Below are 24,679 nucleotides of genomic sequence, written 5' to 3' on the forward strand. Positions count from 1 at the left end.
ATTACTGGGGAGAATAGAGGTGGGCGGGTTTTCAGTTTCTTGGCTGGGAGTCGAGGGTAGGGACCACAGGTGAGAGGGGAAAAGGTGAGGGCAAGAGAAGGAGCACAGATGAGGCCAACAATCTTGACTGGCCAACACCACATGCCAGAATGAAGTGCTCCACCCCACCCCCAACCCCAGGACACCGGACTGCTGGAGCAGAAATAACCTAGGAAGATTCAAGCATCGAGTACTTGGGGTGCACAGTTGGGGAGGTAGCCAGACTACTATTAGAGAATTAGATTAGGGGTAATCCCCCAGTAATTGCGCAGAGCCAAATAAGCAAACCATAGTTTGAGTCTCATTCATTTGAAGCTAGACAGGGATAAGCATAATTCTTCTATTTTATACTTCCCCCCAGGAGAGGTGGGCAGAATTTCTTATGCATGCCTCTCCACCGTCTTTCAGTGGCCTTGACATATATGAAGAGATTTGTCTTCACACACACACACACACACACACACACACACACACACACACCATCTGCCTTCAACCCACTCACACCATAGAGGTTTCACATCTATAAGCCAGATAGACAGAAGCTTGTATAGTGGTTCAGATTCTAGAAAAGCAGAGAGCAGTGAAACTCTCTTCAAAGGAATTAAACTCACCTGGAAAGAAGTGTGGGGGAAGTTCAAGCCTACAGTACACTCAAAAACATAGAGCATTGCAATAACTAAAAGGACTAGAATTCAAGATCAATTGGGTTACTATAAAGAAAATTGGGGGAAAGAGCTAGTAAGGGCCTTCTTGGGTAACACCAAAGACTGGACAAGGGTTTTGTTTTTAAAAAAAAAAAAAAAAAAAAAAAAAGCCCATCCTAGGTCAAACTTCAATCAGACAGACAATATATACCTCCTGAGAACCATAAAAAACCAACAGCATAATTAGCACAACGGTGAAGATGGATACCTGGGTGTGATACCAAGAGATTTAAGAGACCTACAAGTGAAAGATACACAGACTACACTGTCTTAGGATAACCACGCCAGTCAGTATCTCCAAGACTTCATCCTCCAGAGTTATGACATCAAATTCTTCCCACTGCAAAGTATATAAACTTTCATTGAAATAGCACAGCAAAGCCATTATAAACCAGCAAGAAGCCCAGGAAGGAGGAGCAGTGTGTGCAAAATTACTGCCATATACTAAATACCTGGCCCTCCACAGGCTACAAAGCATAGAGAACAATCCACAAGCTAAGCAGCAGCCCAGTGTCAGACTTAGCAGGGACTTCCAAGTAACCATCATAAATATGGTCAGGAATTCAGGGGACCCATTAAAGACTTAGGACTACATCCCATCAAATAATTATCTTTCAAAAAGATCTTAAGCCAGGCCTAGTGGTTGACTTCTAATCCCAGTTTTGCTTTGCTTTCGTTTGCTTTCTTGAAGAAGGCGGCTCCTTATTTTTCAAATGTTGTTAAACTGTAATTTTAAATTACAAACACACTCCCCTTCCCTTTCATCCCTCCAACAATCCTACATACTCCCTACTTGCTCTTTCAAATTCATGGCCACTTCTTTCATTAATTGCTACTCTGTGCATACACGTGTATGCACATATACACACATACATATCCCTAAATACAACCTGCTCAGTCAATGTAACACCGTTCACATGTATGTTTTCACAGCTGGCCATCTGGTTTTGGGATCCAATTAGTGTGCTTTCCTGGAGAAGACTTTCTCTCAGCATTCCTTGGTCACCTGTAGTTCTCTGGCTGGATGAGGCTTCCTGGACCTTTCTGCCATGCACTTTGCATGTTGCTGCCCTTGCTCAGCTCATGTGTAGGCAGACATGTTGGTGAGTGAAGCATGTAGCTTCAACATTACTGGGAGACACAAGGCCACTGTAAGAAAGCTCTTACAGTCTTGCTTGTCCCCTCTTCTACAATGTCCCCTGAGCCTTAGGTAAGTAAGTGGTTTAGGTGTGTCCATTGGGACTGGACTCTGCAGCTTTGTATACAAGCTGACTGGCTGTGTCTTTCTGCAGTGGTCTCTGTCTATTACAAAGAGATGCTTCCCTTGAGGGTGACTCTGGCTCCAGTCCTGATGAGGCCCAGACATAAGAATCTGATTAAAAACTTTTCTAGACTAGGCAGTGAGTTGATGGTCACTCTGAGCAACTGAATAAAACCTTGCTTCAATAAAAAAGTAAAAGAAGGCTGAAGATCTAGCTTCATAATGGAGTGTTTGCCCAGCATGTGTGAAGACCAAGATTCAATCCCCATGTTCAAATCCCCAGTACTACCAAATAAGCAAACACCGAATTCAATACTTGATTAAAACACAAGCACGCATGCACGCATACATGCATGCACACACGCACGCGTATAGAACTGACAAGTAAACTCAGTGAAATGAAAACTGCACAAAAGGCACAATAGTACACTTGAACTGGGCAAACAGGAACTGAATAAACATCAACTAATGACAATGCCTAGAAAAAGAGAATTTAACAGCTATAAGACTAAATATTGTGTTGCCCCAAGAAAGAATTAAGAACTATAGGAACCTCAGGAATATATGACATGTTAAGAGAACCCACATATGTGAAGAGCAAAAGAACAAAAAAAAAAAAAAAAAAAAAAAAAACCCTTGAGGAAAAGGCTAAAAACTTCAAATTTAATGAAAAACATTAATCTGAAGTCCAAGAAGCACAGTTAACTACAAGTAGGATAAACAACTGGAGCAATGTCCAGAAGCAACAATCAAGACATATTTACGGCAACAACAAACAAATTCTTTAAGCTAGAAAAAGAAAAGTGGTATGCAGTGGTACAGGAAGCTATGGAGGACATATATAGAATACATAGCTGCCCATCAGTATGACAAGGTAGCTATGGAGCAAAAAATTGAGTTTTCTTAGAGTAAATTTTTCTTATTGGATAAGAATCAAGTTGGTAAAAATCTAGGCAACACAAAAGAAAAAGTAATGAGGAATACTGTGCAATTTACTAAAGGAATTAAGCTGGTGTCCTATAAAAGAAATGCTGGTATACACTTCTGTAATCCTAGCACCTGGGGGGCTGAGGCAGAATTTAGGAGGTTGAAGCCAGCCAGATAACACACCACATAACAAGACCCTAGCCCATTCCATCCCAGAGGAGGAGAAAAGTGCAAGGATAATAGCAGCCATGATAAAGCTGATGGGACTACTACTACCAGACAAGCACAATTTTAACACACACACACACACACACACACACACACGGAGTATGTATACTATGTACACAGAGTATGTATAGCTATGTGTTTGTGTGTGTGTGTGTGTGTGTGTGTGCGTGTGATAAAAAGATTGGACTTTCAGAAATCTATAATTGCAGTATCTACGTGTGTATGTGAATAAAATAAGCAAACCTAAGATGAAATACCCCAGAATAAATGAAGTAAAACAAGACTGAAGAAGAGTGAGAAATAGCCAACAGTAGTCGGACAATCTTAATAACCCATTTCAAATAATGAATGTAGTAACTTAAGACGACTGTGTTACCTCATCAACAAGAGGCTAACAATGATATGAAACATCCAGAGCTGACAAGTCAACCTCTATAAAACAGCCAATAAACAGCAAAATATGCATTCTTCAGGATAATTGCAGACAAGACATTACATAAGTTTTAAACCAAAAAAGAAGGCTATACAAGTACAGTAAAATATAAATAAAATAACAAAAGGAAAAATCCCCAAAATTGGCAAAAATCCCAAGTTTCTACAAGTTAAAATACCACCATTCTAAATACTAACCATTAAAGGATGAGGACATAAAACAAAATTGAAAATATTTTTGAAGAAATTAAAAAAAAAACCCAAGATACCAAAATTTGCATTATATAAATGAAGTGGTGCTTGTACAAAATTTTTTGGTTGTAAATGTCTAAGGTTTTAAAAAAGATATCCAAAAACTGAGACTACATGTAGTTCAGTAGATCAGTAGCAGGAGCATGGGGAGGGAGGAAAGGGTAAGAGACAAAGATAGGAAGGAAAGAGTAGAAGAAGTAAAGTAGAAAAGTAGTAGAAAGTAGTAGAAGGTGGAGAGAAAGGGGGAGTGCATTGACCTCCAATCAATTATTAAATTTCTACCTCAAGCAACTAGGGAAAAGAGAGCAAACCATACAAACCAAACACAGAGAAAAATAAAGATAATAGCAGAAATAAGAAACAAACAAAAAAAAAAACCAACTAGTAATTTTTAAAGTTGGTTATTAGGGGGAAATCAAAATTAACAAACTTGGAGCTAAACTAGCCAAGAAAACTAAACAAAGAACTAACAAAGCAATAAGACTCAGTATCAGCATAATTACACTAAGAGAAGGGTAAAGAAGGAGGATCACGCTAGCAAACTATGAAAGCCAAGGAAATGGACAAATTCCTAAAATATCAGGCTATCAAAATTGACAGAAGAAATGAGACATTCAAAGCTAGACCTATCACAAGTAAAGAGACTACATTAATAACAGAAAGCTTTTAACAGGGAAGGCACACGCCCAGAAGACTTGAATGATAGAACAGAATAAAAAAAATTAGTATTACTTCAAAACAAACGACCACCCAAAGACTTCTCACTAGCGTTACTAGCCACAAGGAAGGGAACTACAACTATGACTCAATATAAGCAATAAACTAGATGGGGTTGTCCCACAAACGAGACTTGCCCAACATATAAATATTAAGCAATTTAATGTACATTTTTTAAAAAAGGACAGAACTCATACAATCATCAAAGGATATAGAACTTTAATCCTACCACTTGCGAAGCAAAGGCAGTAGGAGAGCCAGGTAAAAGGACATCCTGGGTGTATACAGCAAGATACAAGATCTAAAACCAAGCCAACAACAAAATATTCCCATCCAAAAGGAACATCCTGGAATCAGTAAACTGTATTTATGAAAGAAAGACAAAGAGATAGGTCAGGGGGAAGGAAGTGCTTACCACTAAAGCCGGAGGAACCAAGTCTTTTTAGGATCCCTAAGGCAGGAGAATGGATTCCTTCAAAGTTGTCTTCTAACCTGCACATGAGCCTGAGGGCATAGAAGGGCCCACCCAACAAGCAAGCAAATGTAATGGGCCTCTTTAGAGTTATGGTTTAAAGAAAGCATAGTCAGGCACATAATGAATGGTGAAATACTGAATGTTTTCCTCCTAAAAATGGGACTGAAAGAAATAAAGCTGCCCACTCTTGCCACTTGTATCGACACAGTATTGAAGATCCTAGACAGAATCATTAGGCAACAAAATGAAATATCAAGTGCTTAGGTCTGGAGAGGAGGTGATAGCCTCTAGCTGCAGATGGCATTGGATCTACAGAAGATGCTAAGGCGCTCACTAGTATAATGACTCTTATAGCAGTTTCATAGCAGTGTGGATTTTCATAATCTTTTACTTATCAAATGGTTTAAATGAGGAAGTTCAATGGGTACAAGGCATATATACCAATATATAAAAATCGCATTTTCATGCAAAAACACTGAACCCAAAAAGAAATTAAGAAAGCAATTCCATTTCCTAATCATCAGAAATTAAAATACTTAAACTTAATGCACAAAAATTATACTCTAAAAGCTGCAAAAGATAGAAAGAAATTGAAAAACTCTATCAACAGAAAATCGCCCAAATGTGAAGATGAGAAGAGAAGTAGCAATACACCCCAATGACCTACAAATTACACAGCATCATTCCAGCTGGCTTCTCAGCAAAAGTGGACAAGCTAATCCTCAGAGTCAAAAGAAAACTCAAAGGACTGACCAAAGCAATCTTGAAAAAGAGCAAAGTTGGAGAATTTTCAGTTTCAGTTTTCAAACTTGTAGCATGTAATCAAAACATATTAGCATAAGATTATGATAGAATTGATGGTTAATATAAACCTTCAACTTTATATTCAATTCATTTTAGAAAATGATGCCAAAATAATAAAGTGGGAAGAAAAATTATTTTTGGGTGAATAGAACTATGCTATAAACCTTGTACACTTTAACTTAACGGCTCCCCTTCTCATAACTGACACATAACTGTTAAGTGTAGTAACACAAAGCCTAGATATTTTAACATTGACTTTTTTTTTAAAGTAGCTCAGCCATGAAAAAGGGAGCTTATTTACTGTTCCAAACAGAAACTCATTTGAAAAGCATTTCAGGGACCAGTCAAAACAGTACTAACAAAATGCAACCCAACACTGAGTAAGTAAAAGCATGGAGTAACATTAATTTTAAAAAAGGTTCGTTAAGCAAAAAGTCAGACAAGAAAGAATCTATCAGCTACAACTTCATCTATATGAAGCCTCTTTAAAAAAAAAAAAAAACTAATTCCCACCAACAGGAAGCAAATTAGTGATTCCCTAGGTTATAAATGAATACTGACTAGAATTACTCAAGATGTGACAGAAATGTTCAGTATTTGAGCCCCAGTGATATTTACACAGGCATATAAATGTGTATGATCATTTAAATAGTGTTTGATGTAATATGTAAACTCTCTTAAGAAATTTAACATAAAACTAAAAACATCAGTCCCTAAGGATTATGAGTTAGAAGCATTGAGTTTTGAACAGAGAAAAAAACTTGTATAAAAACATCTTACTAAAATCCTTATATAACATAAACTTCCTTTTTAAAAAGTTTTAGAATGAAGTCTTAGAAATCAGCACTAAATTGCTTTGTCTTAATTACTTGGTACTCTTAGTTTAAATTTTAATCACCTAGTTTCTTTACTAACCTGTAATTTCTCAGTATGGAATTTAAGTCAGGTACAGACTCTGAAATGTTACATGCTACACTGTCACCCTATTCAGACAACACCAGAAGAGGGCATCAGATCCCACTACAGATGGTTGTGAGCCACCATGTGGTTGCTGGGAATTGAACTCAGGCTCTCTGGAAGAGCAGTGTAGCATTTATGGTTGTCAGAAAAGCAAAAATGCTTGTATATTCACTACATTTTTTTTAATGTCTTGACACTTTAACATAGAGATTTGTCCTCATTAATTAAACCTCATTAATATACTGTGGATCTTAAACTATCCACATAATTAATTCCTAGTTAACATCCATGAATTAAGAAGTCTTTTAAGAGCAGTCAGTGCTCTTAACCACTGAGCCATCTCTACAGCCCTAAATGCTATTTTTAAAATTGTATCTTTTCTGATCATTGTTTTAGGTGAGTCAGGAAAAGAATAAATTTCCTCATTTTAAGCTTTCAAGTTGACAGTTTGAAGTGTTCTTACATATATCCTCTTGGAGGATGCTGATTTGGAGTTGTGTGGTTTACTTTTAAAGAGAAGTTTATGGTTTATCTGTCTCATAAATTTAGAAGTTTTTTTTGTTTTTTGTTTTTTTTTTGGTGTGGGCACAGGTGTATTGTTGCTTCATTGTGAATTTAATTATTATGCATTCATTTTTAAAATTTTCCACTCTGTAAGTAGACTGAGGTCAGTGCTGAAGGCAGAGAGTAAAAATTAATAATGGCAGTGTTTCTCATAGAGAAGGTTAGAAGGTAAGGATTAGGAAAAGAGGGAAAGTAAGATCATTCCCAAGGGTCAGCTTAGATATCTTTTTAGTGGGCGAAGCATTGCCTGTTACCAGCAAGTGTGCACGGGTACTATAGTCTTATTTTTCCTGCCTGATCAAGTAATACGGGGTAATGTAGACACAACTATCAAAATTATAAAAAGGTACATCTTGACCAGAATCTACAAGTAAAATTATACTTTCTAAGTTTTATAAATACAAAACTTATGTGTTCTTTTCTATTTTAGTTTCTGAAGGTTCAGGATTTCTTAGAACACTGTAAGATGAGACAATCAGAAATCCTAACGAGCATGTAAAACCAGCTTCTCACCTCGAGGAGAGAGAGCAGTGACTTCCTCCCAACTCTCAGGATTCAGTCTCCTACTTTGCTACCACAGCTATTTGGTACCATTCTGTTTTCCTTATATGGTATTTATTTGTAATACTCCAAAACTTTCAGCACCCAAAAGAAGCCTTCAAGATTTAAAAATAAAAGTCAGTATAAATTATTCATATATATTACATATACACACAAGGAATGTACACAATAGTTTCAAACCACTGCACGGAGAGGCTTAATACTCTATTTGTAAAAGATGGCTTTTGTAGGGTGAGGTAAGAAAAAAAAAAAAAAACAAGCACAAAAAAAAAGTGCCCAACAATAAGGTACACAAATACAGTTACAAAAAAAGTGAGAATAACCCAAAGAATAGTCCGGATATGTATTCCTCAAGAAAGAAGGCTTATGTCAAGTAACATTCAAATACAAAGTACCAGCACTTTAACATGCAAAGTCACACAAACACTGTCAAGTGGCTTACTTAGATGAATATTTCCAAATAGCTTTGCCTCTCCAATAATCTCTGAATTTCCCTCTCCCAAAGTCCATCAGCCAGATATTCAATAAACAAAACTCTTGAATGGTAAAACTAAATGAATACAACAGCCACACTGAGTAGCACGTGTGATAACACGGTCACTCACATAGGAAAGCTAGTCTTGGTACAACTCACTCAGGAATCATCAGCACAGTATATTTCAACATGCTTTATGTTAACCAAATTCCCTTCCTTTCTTAGTAGCCATCAGCAATCCCCTCCCACTGTGGCTCCTCAAATACTAATGGATGTGCTCCAATCCATAGCTAATGAAACTTAGCCAAGGCTAGAACCCACCTTCTAAATGTGGAATAGTTCCAAATAGTATTCCTTCGTTTCAAATAGATATATACTATTTCCTGACACACAAGATATAATCAAGTCAACAACAATTAGAAACTTCTTCACGACTTTTATATGCCCTGAATTGTGCAAAGTGCTTCAGAAAGAGCAATGCTAAAATTAAAGTGTATTTCCTCAAACACACATCTAACTTCATCTAGTGTCATCTAAACAAAATTCCTAGCAGGAAAAAAGTTATGTCTAGAGCATAAAAGTAAGACTGTATTCTTATTACTGAGGACTCAATAGTTTAGTTACAATCTGAGGGAATTGTATATAGTTCTCATCGGTTTAGGAAGATCTTCAATGTAACAAATACTTCAAAGCAAAACAAGGGGTTGGGGATTTGGCTCAGTGTTAGAGCGCAAGCCCCTGGGTTCCATCCCCAGCTCTGGAAAAAAAAAAAAAAAAGCAAAGCAAAACAAAACAAACCCAAACAAACAGCACAGGAACTCTCAGTCCTTTCTTCAACTCTCAGGTAGCTAACTACTGCTGTTTACCTTCATTTGAAAAATTAGAAAACTGAGATTTGGAGAGGATCAGTCACATAACCCAAGTCAGAATAGTGACTAGTTCTAGAGATTTTTGAAAACCCACTCAAAGTGTTATGTCAAATAACATTGAAATTTTGTGCCCCAAACTTAACTGTTCTTTCCATCTATATAAAAAGTTTGAATTGTGTCTTTACTTTGTATGTATCACAGTAAGTTCTCCAAAAGATAATAACTACAAATTTAAAACTCCTTAACAAAACCTTTGCTAACATCAGCACAAAATATTTGTCCAATAGAAATAATATAATCCTTCAAGACTGACAAATAAACTATGGATTTTGTAATTTTAATTGTCAGATGAAGAATCTAAAATTGCTTGAAACAGATTTAATCACTCCCACTGTTTAAGCGGGGAGGAGTGGGGACCATTTAAAAAATGGTTTGTAAGTCCAAAGCTCTAAGGTTGAAGATTTTAAAAAAGAAAAAGCCTCTTACATGATGACTACATCATACCTTACCTTCAGCTAACCTGTATGTGATCCCAAAATTCCTTAAAGAACTACAGAGGATTACACTATCATTCTCCCCATTTTATGAAAGACAATTCACCCTTCAGAGCCTACCAAGCATTATGGCCCTGAAACCAATGTAACAAGCAAGGTAGTTCTCTCCATTCTACAGTGTTTCTAAAGCATGTAACAGAAAACCTGCAAATGCTGAGAGATTATTCAGTGCAAACATAATAGTGCAAGGTAGGGCACAGTAACAGTTGCTGAACTACTACCCAAGGGGTCTCATTAAACATGAAAACACCACTAAGTTTTAAGGAACACCAGTGACCTAACAATAACCACAAAATTAAAACCCTGTATATAATAATAAATATTTTCATCTCTCTTAGAAGATGCAAATCAGGTCATTTTACATTTGTCCTCCAATATAATTTTCTCTAATATAGACTGATGCCAATTCTGTCAAACCTAGACATTATTTTCAAGGATTCTTCATGAAAAACACTACCCACTCCTCACACATCCCGCTAAAACTTATTTAAGCTTACAGGATCTACTCTTACATCTCTTAGACAAGATCATGTCTTGGTCACTCTTTTTTCTGGTGAGAATTCACCTCATTTATGCAAAAAGCATTATTGTTCATGAAATTTATTGTTCTCTTCAAAGCATGAACAACTTGATCCCACTTAAAGGCATTCTACTCCGTCTTCCTTGAGCATCCTTCACCTGTGTCTTAGATCATCTCCTCCTTATCATACTTCTGTTCAAGGGATCCCACACAAAGCAGGCCAGATCCTCTCCACACTGCTTAGTCCCATTTCACCAACAGCTGCCAGCATTGTTCCCTAGCCTCCTTTATTTTCAAAAGTTCTAACATTCTAAAGTACTTGTTTTATTTTTTTCTTCCAATGCTAATCAGAACATTAGCTTAAAGGTAGATACTTATATAGATCCTTAACATATACCCAGAATTAATGTCTAACATGGAGCAAACAATCAAATCTCTCTCTCTCTCTCTCTCTCTCTCTCTCTCTCTCTCTCTCTCGCACGCGCACACACACACACACACACACACACACACACACACACACACACGAGAACACATACAAAATGTCTGCTGAATTTGAAGACTTTGGAAGCTGTTAACTCAGATGCACAGTTAACTGGCTTTGCTGTAGACCTTAGTTTTTGTCTGGCATACCTAAGAATAAGCCTCAAACTTCTAAGACAATACAGCTTAAATGGTTATAACTTATTTAGTTTCTCAACATACATGCTTACTCATACAAAAATCATAAAAACTACACCCTCAAAGCACTACTTTGTGAATACAAAATTAGGGCCAAGCTCAAGGCCTACCTATCTCCCTACCAGCATATCATCTCTCAGAACTGCACACTAGGGAAATGTGTAAAATGTGTCATCAAAGACTGATTACTGCCTAGTCTCATTTTAATATTACTACTTATAAGTCTTCAGTGCTTCTCAATGCATGTTTATAATTTTTTAAATATGAGCAGCTTCGGAATATTATCAGAGCATCCAACTTGAAACAGAAATTTGCTGCCACTATCAAACTTCTTACCCTAAATATACAAGATGATCACATAAAAACTAAACTTTCCACTTATACGGACATAACTTGATAGACCACACTTTTCTTAAAGTAATACTAAAATAAATGGGAAAAAAATGAGATTTTTGAGTCCAGACCGAAAAGACTTTTGTAGTTCCTTATTTCTAATACTAAATAGCCTAACTGTTCTTTCTCTAAAACGCCAATGTTAAATTTAAACTCCTTTTAACTTTAACACCAAGGTGATGACCATACAGAACTAAAATACTGTAAAAGTGCTCTGCAAACTGTTATTTTTAAAATATGAAGTAGTGAAGCCAAACAAATTAGATCTTTTCCAATGACATGGTAAGCCTGATACTGTCTTACTGAGCCATAAAATGTAAATTAACCCCACCAAAACCAACTAAAATCTGTGTTCAGGAGAATCAACATTTATAATGTAAAAAGACATAAAAGCTCTTTCCTGGCAGACATGACACAAAACCAAATGTTCCTCTCCCAAGCACACTATTACATAATCAGTCATTACATTTTGTCCAGATGCTTATACACAATGGAGCTATATTTCTAAAAGGTTTGTCAGGATGTTTGGTGAGGAAAAGGCAAGTCTATTCAATGCTACCCAAACTGCCTAAATATACAAAAAAGCTTGCTTATCATTCATTCCTTGGCACAGTGAAAGATTTATTGAGTAGAAACTTACTTTTTCTTTTCCCTTTAAGACATGGTCTCAATGCTGGCTGGTCTGGAATTTGCTGGGTAGACTAGACTGTCCTCAAATTTACAGAGATCTGCTTGCCTCAAAGGTGTTATCACCACACCCAGCTAAGTGGAGCCCTATTCTTCTCACATTAAAATTCTTCAATCTAGCAAAAACAGAACGAGCATCCTGCATACTAGATCAAATTCATATATATATATGTCTTTAGTAACTCAAGTCTCTGGAAGACACTAAGCAAGACAAGGATTTCTATAAATTATTTCCTCTAAATGCAAGAATAAGTCTGGAACTTCTAAACAATATAGGTCAGAATGGCTATAGCTTATTTAATTTCTCACCAGACATGCATACTCATACAAAAATCATTTTAAAAAACTACATCCTCAAAGCACTACTTTGAGAATATGAAATTACAGCCAAGCTCAGAGCCTATCTACCTACCATAGGATCTCTCAGAGCTGCCCTGGAAATCATTTATGCTGTTTTTGTTTTCTGTATCTCTAAAATGGACCCAGAAAAAGCTGGCACACAAATTTAAGGGTCTCTTACTCAGACCCAGAAAGGCTAAATTAGTTCTCAAAATTTTAGCCCCTCAATAGGACATGATGGCACATGCCTGTAATCCAAAGCAAGTTACAGGACAACCAGGGTTACATAGTGAGATCTTGTATCAAAAGTACAAAACAAATATATCATATGCTAACTTTTCTTACATCCAAGTATAACAAAATTCCAGTGAGATGTTTGGTCAAGAGAACAATTATGGCTGAAATGTGCCAGATATACTTTAAAAACCAGATTTAAAGATGTATTAAAGGATCTTACCTAACTTCCTAAGAACTATGAGATTCAAGATAGATGATTATATGATCAATGTAGCTCAGAAACAGAACACTTACCCAGTACCTGCCAAAATCCTGGGTTTGATTCTCAGCATATCAAAAATAAAACAAAGACTAGAGAATTCCACCTCTGTAGGTAGAAGAAAAATAAACAAAAAGAATCTAATATCAAATAGTGTAACTCTAGTAGGTTGTTGCTGAGTTTTGTAAATACAATTACCTTCTAAGTACTGCAAGTTGCCTTCTACTAATGCCTGTGGCTGTGCAAAGTACAGCTAGAAATACAGCAAAAGAATATTAACACTGTATTACTAATATTCTTCCCCAAGGCTTCACACAGACTCTACAAGACAGTTCTCAAAAAGCTAGTTACCTATTTTCCAAAAGGGTAAAGCAGTAAATTAAGAAAAAAGTAAAACTCTAAAAAGAGATTCAAGAAACAGCTAAGCCAGCAACTGTTTTGCTTGAAGTGTATTCTTGAGAATCTAACTACTATATATTACACAAAGCATGGAAAATAACCAAGACAGGAGTCCTGTCTGGCTCATGCTCAGCCCTGTAGAGGTCATGGTGGAAGAGAAACGAAATGTGAGTTAAGATCCATGGTGACATACTCAGTAATAATCAGGCAGAGGACTGGGGAAGTCAGGAAAAGATTTCAGGAAGAAAATGATGAGAGTCCAGTTCTGAATAAGTTTACGGAGTAACAGAGAGAGGGCCACGTTACCCTCTCAATACCCAGAGCTACACATGCAAACACTGGCTTATGAATGAAAAGACAAAAACATTTAGAGTTAAGGAGCAAATGAGTTCAAAACAGTTAACTCAATCTAAATGCCTAAGTTTGATCTTATAAAAATGTGTCTAGCAAAGGGAAACTTTGAAATTTTTCTACACAGTTCAGTTTTTTCATTTGCATGTTGTATGAGCCATGCACTCATCCCAAAGGTTAGACAATGTGGACCATTTTATCACCTCATAATGCAGCATTCCTCCCTGAAGTTATATAACCAAGTGTCTGCAGCTTTATTTCAGAGAAAAAAAACTGTCAGAAAACATAGTAAAAATTCTATTTCTAGAACATCCTTGATGATACTGATGAATAATCCATGATTATTATATTATATTTTATATATTATATAATAATCCATGATTATAGCATGATCCATCCTAAGTTAAAAGTTTTTAAGTAGAAATCGAAGGACTATAGATTCAAGAAAAAAAATAGTAATACTACTTAGAGTTCAATAAACTGATACAAGGCAAAGGTTTTAAAATAATTTTTAGAACCTTAAACCCAAATTTTCCTTTTAATTCCTTAAGTGTAAATTTCTACAATAGATACCAACTTGAGCACAGCTTTTTCCCAGATTGAAAATGTTACAATGAAATTCAATTCCTTCTAATATCAAAGGTAGAAATCATTCTTGGTCAGGAAGAACAGTCACCTGAACTAACAAGAACTACTATCTTAGAACTAGATCTTTTGATCCATCACTCTTGGCAAATCCACTCAAATTACAGTACAACTCTGATGAATTCTGCCTCTAAAACTGCCCAACCTCTAGTACCTTGACTCTGTGTATTGTGTTACAAAATCCACTAGAGGGGCTGGAGAGATGGCACTTGCTGCTCTTTCAGGGGACCTGAGTTCAGCTCCTAGCCTCTACTAGCCTCCAGGTTAGGAGGCTCATAAGTGTTCATAAGTGTAACTCCAGCTTTGGAGACTCTGAACCCTCAGTAGACACTTTCACTCATATACACATTATCCACACGTGAGCACACACCTACACATAACTTACACATAATTCTTAAAAATGCCACTAAAGTCCAGGTAAGAAAGTCATACTTACTTTTACTATCACCCTTTCCTTTCCTCCAATGTATGCTCAAATAAACATACACGATCTACAGCCTGCTTTTAAATGTGTGATGCCAAAATGAACTCTAGTACATTTTTAAATTTTTTTATTATATGTGGCTATTTATTTGTGTGGATACCAAGAGAAAACAATTTAGGGGAGTTGATTCTCTTGTTCCATCATGTGGGTCTCTCAGACCAAACTTTGTAATCAAGCTTACTGACAACTGCCTTTATCCAGTCAGCTATGACATTTGACAGTTAAAATTTTAATCAAAAGATACTACTAGTTAATATCACTTCAAAAGACTACAAAATTATACTGTTATTTTTACTAGTGTATTACTATCTACTCAAACTCTATTTACACACAAAAATCAAACATTCTTACCAAGCAAATTTGTCCATTAAAAAAAACTTATACTATCCCACAGAGTGTAAAAAAATTCTATAATGATTCATTAAAGTTTAAGTTTTGCTAATATTAGCACCTACTTCAGAAATGAGCAAGGGTTGGGGATTAAGCTCAATGGTAGAGAGCTTGCCTAGCAAGCGCAAGGCCCTGGGTTCAGTCCCCAGCTCCGGGGGGAAAAAAAAAAAAAAAGAAAAGAAATGAGCAGAGAAGGATTACTGGTATTTCTAATTTACCAGCAGTATAAAATATTTATTTTTGAAGTTTTAATAAATCTAAGGCATCTCTGAAAAACCAAAAAGCACCCACCTTTATATAGGGAAAATAAAGGTGATTATTATTTTAGGGAGCATATCATTTGGAGCTTGATTTCATTTTCAAATCAAAGAGTTCTCAGATGGCTGGGATAAAAACCACTCACAGACATCAATCTGCTTCATTTTCCACCAAACAAATTTATTTTAAAGCACTTTAGAAACAGAATTTTCCAAAGGCTGCATTTACTGATGTGCAGATGACTCTCAGCCTCTAGCATCTGGTAGGGTTACAGATATCTCTAGACTGTATCTTAGAACCCAAGTGCTCTGTCAACACATGCACTACCTTAACTTCTGTATATTAGTAAAGCATTAACAGGAATGCAAAGAAAAAAAAGCTAAATACAGTTTTTATTTCTGGTCTAGAGTTATAAAATACTTAGAAAAAAGTCACTTTTTAAAAAATGAAAAGGTTCCATTTTAAAAATAAGGATCCTGCAAAGTCAGTAAAAGTGAAAAGTAAAAGAAATTGTGCATTTTGAACTTTTCCTTTAGCTTTAAGATAACAACAGACTAGATAGGAGAGCATAAGGATCCTTGTTAATGATCTTGGATCATTAAGAAAACATATCAAAGACACAAAACCTCAACACAGACAATATGTGAATGTAGACAGTCATTTCAGTGTACTGGATTTTTAAACAACACTTCCAACTTGGAATAAAATACCTTATAAAACTACAAAGGTGACTTTTGAGAAGGAACTGTGTTGAATATGCCAAGCATTTCCAAACATAAACTGTTGTGAAAGTTTAAATTTCTATCCCACTCGCTCCATATAAATTACCCTCACTTATTTGTTTGGAAAGGGAAATCTATAAGAACACAATTCCATCTCCTTAAAATTTCTCACTATGGAGAATAATAGAAAAATGTGTTTTTGAACATCAAATGTCTCCCTTGTGAACAGATTTGGTTAACTCAGTATCATACTTTCTACCATTCGCCAAGAATCTAAGGATCATATTGCTATATTTTATTAGGAACTGTCCAGATGATTAAAGAGAAATTCTTGGCTAAGAATTTAATGAAAATGAAGCAAAACACTCTTAACACTTGTTTTTCCAGATGCTGAAAAGTGGAGATGTCCCCTAGGATTTCCAAGAAAGTGTGTAAGATATTTTTGGAAGTAATAACATACTAATGGGGTCTAAAGTAAATGCAAAAAACAAAACCTTAGAAATAATTTTACGAAAAGAAAAGTACAATTAGATTCCCCTAAGGGCCTACAGATAACAAGGATTCTAAGCTTTCTCCTAAGCAAACAGTACCTCAATTAAGAACTATCGGGTTTCTTTTAACCCAACTTATTTCTTCTATGAAACTTTGAAGTGAAGACCTAAAACAGCAAAAGGTAGAGAGGGCCCGGCGGAAGTAGAAACCAGGGCTTGCAACTTCAGAGTGTCTCCGGTTCCTCCTCCGCTGCCCCAGGACCATCCGAACTCAAGTCTACACCACAAGAGAAGCTTCCCTCTCCGGGTACGGTGGCAGAAGCAGCATCTTAAGTTGCTCTCCTCCCTCTACCTTGCAAGGCCCTTCGGTATCTCAGGGCCTGGAGGCTCCTGAGGCCCGTTAGCCAGTGCGATGTCCCCATCTTACACAAACAAAAACACACAAGTGGCGGAGGATGCGCGTGTATTGCCAGAATGGGAAGATTCAAGGACCAGCAGCTGCTGGGAACGTGGCAGAGCCGTCTAAAGCGGCCGGGGCTCCTCGGATGCTGCCGCTGCCGCTGCCGCCTTCTCTCCTACCCCAGGAAGCAGCACGGCGGCAGTGGCTGCTCCGCGCCGGCGGGAGCCGGGGAAGCGGAGTACCGGGAAAGCCCCGTCGCGGGCAGCCAGGACCGGGCCTAGGCTCCGGAGCTGCAGCGGCTGCGGCGGCGGCGGCGGCGGCGGCGGCGGCCCGAGCACGGCGACGCTTTACGTCTTGTCCACCCCGCCACACACCCCCTCCCTCCTCCAGCGCCGCCACCCCCCTCCCCGCCCGCTCCGCTCTCCCTCTCTCGATTGGAGCCGAGACAAAAGCAACGGGAAGCGGCGGGCCGGGACGCTACCCGCGGACCCCGGGCGCGACCGGACCAGCCCCGAGGCATTCCCCCGCCTTGAGGGGGCCCTCAATCCGCCTCCCCCGCCGCGCGCCCCGCTGCCAGACTTCCGAAAATTTGCCAAAAACTCACCGCATGAATTTTCTTGTCCCGCGGATCCAAGATGGCGACGTATCCACCGCGGAGGCTGCTGGGAGCAAGACCTTTACCCTCTGACCCCCGCCGTGACCCCCGTCGCTCCGACTTCGCTCTAAGGCGGCGGCAGAAGGTGGCGAGCGATGCTCGCCTCAAGGACAGAGTGTTTCCCGAACGCCGGTCGACGGTGAGAAGCACGGCGCTCCTCAGGAGCCTTCCCGGGCTTCCGCCAGGCGTCCCGCCACCTCCCGCGGAGGTGCGGCGCTGCCTTGTGGCGATTACGGAAAGTGGGGCCTCCGAGGCCTCGCCGGGCTTCCCAAGCCAGACCGCCACACCAGGAGCTGCGGCCTGGGGTCCGAGAGCGGCCTCGGGGGCGGGGGCGGGGAAATGCTGAGGCAGCGTGGGTCCGCCCACCTGGGGACGCACAGCGTGTTTGTGTTTGTGTTTTCGTCGGACACCCCGCCCCCGAGCACCTCCTGCAGTCTGTCCCCGGGCTAGTGCTACTACTACCTGCCGGCGCAGTGGCAGCGGTACTCAGGTCCAATCGTCGTTCCGCAGCCTGCGCTTCCCGGGTGCGCACCCCCAAACACCCGCCGCACGCCGCCGGCACCCCCCTGAGCAGTGAGTTCCCCTCCGCTGGAACCTGGGCGTCTGATCGCCGCCCCCCCTCTTCCTTTTCATATGTTTTTTCGGTTCAAACCTGGTGAGAGGAAGTAAGGGGAACGTGTTTTTAAAGCACCACGGGGAGGGCTTAATCTAACCGTCCGATGTTTATGGCATTTTACTTAGTTCCCGCCCGGCGCGCCCTTTGTAAACCTTAGTGATCAGCTGGCTCATCCACTAAACCTTTTGAAAATACGGTGGCTGTGGTGGGAACTTCCAGGGTTTTGTTCTCCAAAACAGTGCAATCCCTGAAAGTAAAATTCGTTTTCATTGCTGTAATACTCTTACTTTACTCCTTTGAACATCCATAAACTTCGTGTTTTATGGTTACTAAACTTGCGAAAAAAGCCTCTGTGTGTTTTGAAGTTACTAGTTTCATAACGCATTGCTATTCCTGTTTGAGTGGTAGAACTTATTAATGTGGATTACTACTAATTTGAAGTAAATAAAATTTCTGCTGTTTTATTTTTTTAAAATTACCTTCTTCCAGCCCCATCCCCCACCCCAATCAACCAATATATATCACTTCGGTTTATCATAGTTGAAGGCCAGAAAAAGGAAGATAAAACCCAAGATGAAATTAAAAGTACTTTTGTCAAGGTTTTGAAGGTATTTTGGTTTATCAGCAAATATGCATAACAGTAGATATGTAAATTTGTTTAAATATCAACAGGAACTGGTATAGCCAAATAGAAAAGGTTTATTTTGCTGGGTTTTTCATTAAATACTCCATTTTACCCTTTTGTGTTTTGTTTTGGTTTTACTTCAGGGAAATTCAAGAAGGAACTACACAGTCCTATATGGCCCCTCCCCCAAGAGTGCTTTCCTATCTCTTCTGCTTTCTCTTCCTCTCAAGTTAACATCTACTGCTGTAAGGTAGTGTGTTCAAAGACTGAGTATACCTCTAGGCACGTACAGTTCTTGTGTATGAATGCATGTAATACAGAGCACCTTAATCTGGCTACTAATTATTTGGAGCCCTTTATGTGTATATAGTAGCATTATCACATTAAATAACATTAAATATTTGAATTCATTACTCTTCTTACCTATATTAACTTAACACATTTTTGTCCAAGTTTTAAAAATTGCTTTCAGTGGAGAAGGTCTGAGTTTTACTATGATTGGGTTTTACTAGGTGAGATAACATTTTCTTAATTAATGTGTGGAGCAAATTAATATGTGGAACTGGAATGCTAGGAAAGCATTCAATGAATGACCTAACATTTGCTAAGAACTTGTATTAATGGCTCAACATGATGTATGCACTCATAAAAATCTTAAATTGGGGTTGGGGATTTAGCTCAGTGGTAGAGCGCCTGCCTAGCAAGCGCAAGGCCCTGGGTTCGGTCCTTAGCTCCGGAAAGAAAAAAGAAAAAAGAAAAATCTTAAATTGTCCTGTTGCATCAAAAACTTCTTTTCAGGGCATAATTTCACAGGTCTTTATATCTAGCACATGGGAGGCAGAAACAGGCAGATCTCTAAGTTCTAGGTCAGGGGTTGGGGATTTGGCTCAGTGGTAGAGCGCTTGCCTAGGAAGCGCAAGGCCCTGGGTTCGGTCCCCAGCTCCGGAAAAAAAAAAAAAAAAGAAATTAAGTTCTAGGTCAGCCTGGTCTGCATAGCTAGTCACAGGTGAGGCAGGGCTATATATATAGTGAGACCTTGTCAAAACAAAACGACTTCATCTTCAAAGCCAGGTGTGGTGACATTTGTTGTAATCCTACTACTGTGGAGAGTGAGGCCTGAGAGTCAACCACAGTTTGAGGCTAGCCTGGGCAACATATTCATAAGATCTGTCTCCAATGAAGCAGCTTCATAACAATTGTTGATAATGATCATACTTAACCAATATGCTTTTTTAATATTTTTGGTATTGAACAGGTTTAATAATTTTGTTACTTTTGCTTGAAAAATAGTTCCTACTGATAAGTATATTTATGTGATTTTTGAAATACGTTAAATTTTTTTGTGCACCTCACAGAAAATTTTCTTAATTGGATTGAGGGGAAATGCTTTATTAAGGAAAAGAAAATGAGTTTGTATATATTTGCAGAAGGGAAGGCCTCCCTTAAAAAAAACAAACCAAAAAAATGTGGATATAATACTAGCTAGCATGTTTGCTATGACAAGGAATAAAAAGGAGAAGCATCTCAAATTTAACTGCCTGAGAAAGAATGGTTCACTTCTCCCTCACCCCCTGAGTTCCATTAATACCTGTTTGCCAACTTAGGCATAGAGTTAGAAAGTCTCTGTAACTTCTCTCTCTGCATCCATCTTACCAGCGTGTACCAGGAACCCTCTACAAATGTTCTCAGCAGCCCGCTCCCAGCCCCCTCTCTGAGCTACCACCTTCCCTCTCTAGAATGTAGTAATATCTACACTGTAGGTTCCCCAAACTCCTGTCAACTGTTCCTGTGTACCAGCCGGAAGCATCATTTGAATGTTTTTATTCAATTATGTTCCTTGGTGTTTTAAAACCCTCCTCGAGCTTCCATATGTATATATGCAATAAACCCAGGTGGCCGGCTAGACTAACAGTCCAGCTCTTCCTGTACTGCTTTCATCCTTCTTGCTTCCTTTCTGTCATGTTCCACATGACAGTCTTTACAGTCTGTAGCACAGATCATTAGTTGCCCCCAAAATTCCTGTCTTTCGGAGTAGTAAATGTGGGCACATGGCTACCTGGAGTAAAGACTTTTTCTAGCCTACTTCATTAGCCACGTGATAGCCCTGATCGACCAGATGATTACAATCTCTCCCTCTGTCTCTAATCCTGATCATGTGATATTCTTCCAGAACAACCCTTAGAATAAAAACAAGTGCCTTTCATCCCTTCGCTCCTTTCTGTGTTGTGCTCTGCCTGCCAGTTTAACATATACATAGAGGAATTGGGACTTTGTGGGGCCAAACATGGTATCTGCACTACATTCCTTTCAAGTTTTGCTCTAAGGAAAAAATTGGTTTTTTTTTTTAATTATCAAATCCACTATTTAGAATTAGACACTGAGCCACATGCCTCTAATCCCAACACTTGGGAACCTGAATCAAAGGGATTACTATGTGTTTGAGGGTAACCTAGACTGTGGAAGAAAAGGTCATCCTGGGTTATATTGTCTCTGGCAGGCCTTTCTTGGCCACCCTCCCTCAGGTAGGTCCCTTCTTGTTTATTCTCTAATGTTATCTTCTATAGGAGTAATTGCAAAATGTGTAAAATCCAAGCTAGGAAAAAGTAGTGTAAGCTGATGAGATATCTGGACTTTTCAGACCTTGGTAATGAAGACAGATTCCCCTATGCCCAGGAAACCTGTAAGCTTACTGCAGAAAGGAAAGGGAGCAAGATAAATGACACTGCATACTATAGCAGGTCAAATCCCAACACTGGTGTGCTTAGGGCAGAAATTGTCACTGAAGCTGGTTGATTTTAGAAATTACTGAACTTCAGTTGTTGAGCTCAAAGTGTCCCATACAAAAGGTTAACAGTAAGCCCAACTCAGTCTTAGTCTTTAGATGTTAACACATTACAGTAGTGCTGAAGACAGTTCAGAGAACAGGGCTTCTGACTCTGCTGAGAGTATAAACTAGAAGCATGTTTCTAGAGTAGCCTATTAAAGCCTTGAGCCCTTGCTCAGTCCCTCTTCCAGAAGTGCCTTATAAGGGAATAAGAATGTGTCTAACAGAACGATTGCTTGAGGATGTATTCCATTGTTGACTACACTAGGCAACATCCATGTAATGAACGAACTCAGCCATTAAAAATGATGTTGACCTCTCCTCTTGACTTATAGTTGTTTGTTTCAGGTGTCTACACATGTTTCTCCCTCTGCTTAACTCGACTAACGCTTACAAAGACATCAGGTGCTTGGGATTCACCCATGTGACCTCATTTGACCTTAATTACATCTTTACAGACTGATTTTCAATACACTTTCTGAAGAAATGAAAGTTAGAATGTTCAGCGGTGGCAAGGTTTGGTCCATAATACACAGGAGAACAGGAAAGATGGTGAGCCAGTGACCAGAATTAGAGGAACTAGTGAAAGTTTGGAGTGCTGCAAATGCCAGGCAAGAGCTGATACAAATGTTTAAATTAGTCACTGCTCTCCCTTGGCTCAGTTAGCAACAAAAGGGTGGAAAGGACAGTGCAGTTTGATGAACCCTGATTCAGTTTTGGCATTACGTACCTGGAGATAGCATCACATCCCGTGGGTCAGGACTGTTCCACAGACTGCTGCTCCTCACTTCAGATGCCAGTTGCCAGTCAGCAGTTGTTACCGCCCTTCCTGACTGATATCTATAAATCAAGAGTCCAGGCTCCTCCCTCAGGTTCAATTAATTTACTCTAATTGATCGCAGAACTCAAGGAAACACTTATATTCATTGATTTATTATAAAAAAAATGCTAAATGGATGTTGATGAATAGCCAGATGGAGGCAATACATAGGGAGAGCTGCAAGGAGAGACCTGTCGAGTCCATGCCCCTTCAGGTGTGCTACCTCCAGGAGCTTGCAGTCCTACAGGGTTTTGTGGAAGCTTCAGAACATGAACGCCATACCATCATTGTTGACTAATCAATGCAACTGTTAGCCTGTCTTCTCCCCAGAGGCAGCAGCACCCATTCAGAAGCTACTGGGAAAGCCACCAAGAGTAACCTCCTTAGAACAAAACATTGCGCTGTCTTCCGGGAATTTGTAAGGGATTTAGGAGCTTTGTGTCATGGACCAGAAACCCAGAGCAAACTGTGAGTGTGAGTGAGTGTGTGTGTGTGTGTGTGTGTGTACAGTACATATATGTGTAATTAAATCTGCTACATAGAAATGTATCAATGGCAATGGGTGATTTATAACATATATAGATACAAATGGGGTTTTCTCAGATTCTGCTAGTAATTACCACCACTGATACCAAAAAATACACATTGGAGAAAAGATAGCTTCTTCAGCGAATGGTACAGAAGACTGGATGTTCAAGTGCTATAGAAGAAAACTAGGTTCCTATTTGTGGTGGTTTGAATAGGTTTGGCCCATAGACTGAATGCTTGACCCATAGGGAGTGGCACTATTATGTGTGGCCTTGTTGGGGAAGTGTGTCACTGTGGAGGTGGGCTTTGAGGCTCCTATGCTCAAGCTACTCAGTGAAACCAATCTAGTCTCCTGGCTGCCTTTGGTTCAAGGTGTAGAACTATAGTTTCCTCCAGCACCATGTCTGCACGATGCCATGGTTCCAGCCATAATGATGATGATCTGTATGTATGACAGTCCCAATTAAATGTTTGCCTTGGTCACACACAGTGTCTCTCCACACCCATAAAACCCTAACGAACACTGTTCTCACAAAATGGGTCAAAGACCTTAACTCCTAGAGGGAACACTTGAAAGTACAGGCCAGGGCTTTCTGAAAACAACTGCAGTAGAACAGAAAAACAGTAAGAGTCAGAAATTGAATTGTGAGAAATTAAGAGCTGCACAGCAGAGAAAACACTGGAGAGGCAGAAAATCCCGTGATGAGGTCATTCCCGTATATCTAGTTAAGGCAGAATTGGGCAAAGTTGAAGTGAAGGTGCTTTAAGTTCATAGTGATTCCTATGATTTTTGTAAACCCAAATCTTTAGAAATTCAGATAGCAGCTGTGTGTGGTGGCATACAGGTTTAATCCCAACATGCAGATGGCAGAGGCAGGTGGGTCCCTGAGTCCCAGGACAATCTGGTGTCTCTAATGATTTCCAGGACAGTCAGAGTTGTGTAGGGATACCCTGTCTTAAAAAAAGGGGGTGGGGGGATGGGTGTCAGGAACTAAGTCTGAAGTTTACTTGAATCTGGAATATCTGTAGTGCTGATTGCTCAATTTTCCCACCAGTTTTATTATTTTTAAGACTTTGATCCAGACACAAGCAATGGCAATACTGCCAACAACCCATTCAACATAAGTTTCATTGTATAGCTTTCTCCAACTCTAATGAAACAGAACCATGAGTATTCAAATCAAGAGAAATGATTCGCTTACATAGTTGTCTTCCTTGTGGTCCATAATCTTTTAATAATTTTTTTATTAAAGTTGTTTTAAAAATTAGCTATTAAAGAATATCTTAGCATATCAGCAGAGATGTGGAAAGCAAAGATTAAAACCTTTAAGTTGAAACATGGTGGATGATCACACACACACACACACACACACACACGGGGGTGGGGGGTGCCTAGCCTCCAAAGCTATGTGAAAATTCGACATAAAAACAGTACTATGATTTTGAGTTGTAAAAATGTTGCATGGCATCTATTGATTGGGAAGCAAAGTAAATCTTCAACAGCAAATGGTTAAAATAGCAATATTTTATATA

The 24,679-nt window shown here is 39.0% G+C and overlaps 2 protein-coding genes across 52 annotated transcripts in view; one reads left to right on the plus strand and one right to left on the minus strand.

The window, feature by feature from the left end:
• Nucleotides 1–18,076, minus strand: part of Cnot2 (CCR4-NOT transcription complex, subunit 2) — a 91,515-nt gene extending 73,439 nt beyond the window's left edge. For 42 of the 51 annotated variants that reach the window (XM_087556376.1, XM_087556356.1, XM_087556357.1 and 39 more), the window contains exon 1: nucleotides 17,683–17,730. Coding sequence is in view for 1 of the 51 variants with exons in the window: in NM_001399553.1 (NP_001386482.1) it covers nucleotides 17,683–17,687 (5 nt within the window). In the remaining 50 variants the exon portion in view is untranslated. Of the gene's footprint in view, nucleotides 1–16,777; nucleotides 17,439–17,682 lie in introns of those variants that run through there. The other 9 variants (XM_087556346.1, XM_087556332.1, XM_087556336.1 and 6 more) reach the window with 2 other exon arrangements.
• Nucleotides 11,938–20,508, plus strand: LOC148004686 (uncharacterized). Its single transcript, XM_087559355.1, has 2 exons — nucleotides 11,938–11,944; nucleotides 17,263–20,508. The coding sequence occupies exons 1-2, from the start codon at nucleotides 11,938–11,940 to the stop codon at nucleotides 17,802–17,804; spliced, it is 549 nt and encodes a 182-aa protein (XP_087415481.1). The 3' UTR covers nucleotides 17,805–20,508.
• Nucleotides 20,509–24,679: the final 4,171 nt, after the last annotated feature.

The sequence above is a fragment of the Rattus norvegicus genome, chromosome 7, assembly GCF_021556685.1.
Source record: "Rattus norvegicus strain SHRSP/BbbUtx chromosome 7, alternate assembly SHRSP_T2T, whole genome shotgun sequence".
NCBI classification, from domain to species: domain Eukaryota; kingdom Metazoa; phylum Chordata; class Mammalia; order Rodentia; family Muridae; genus Rattus; species Rattus norvegicus.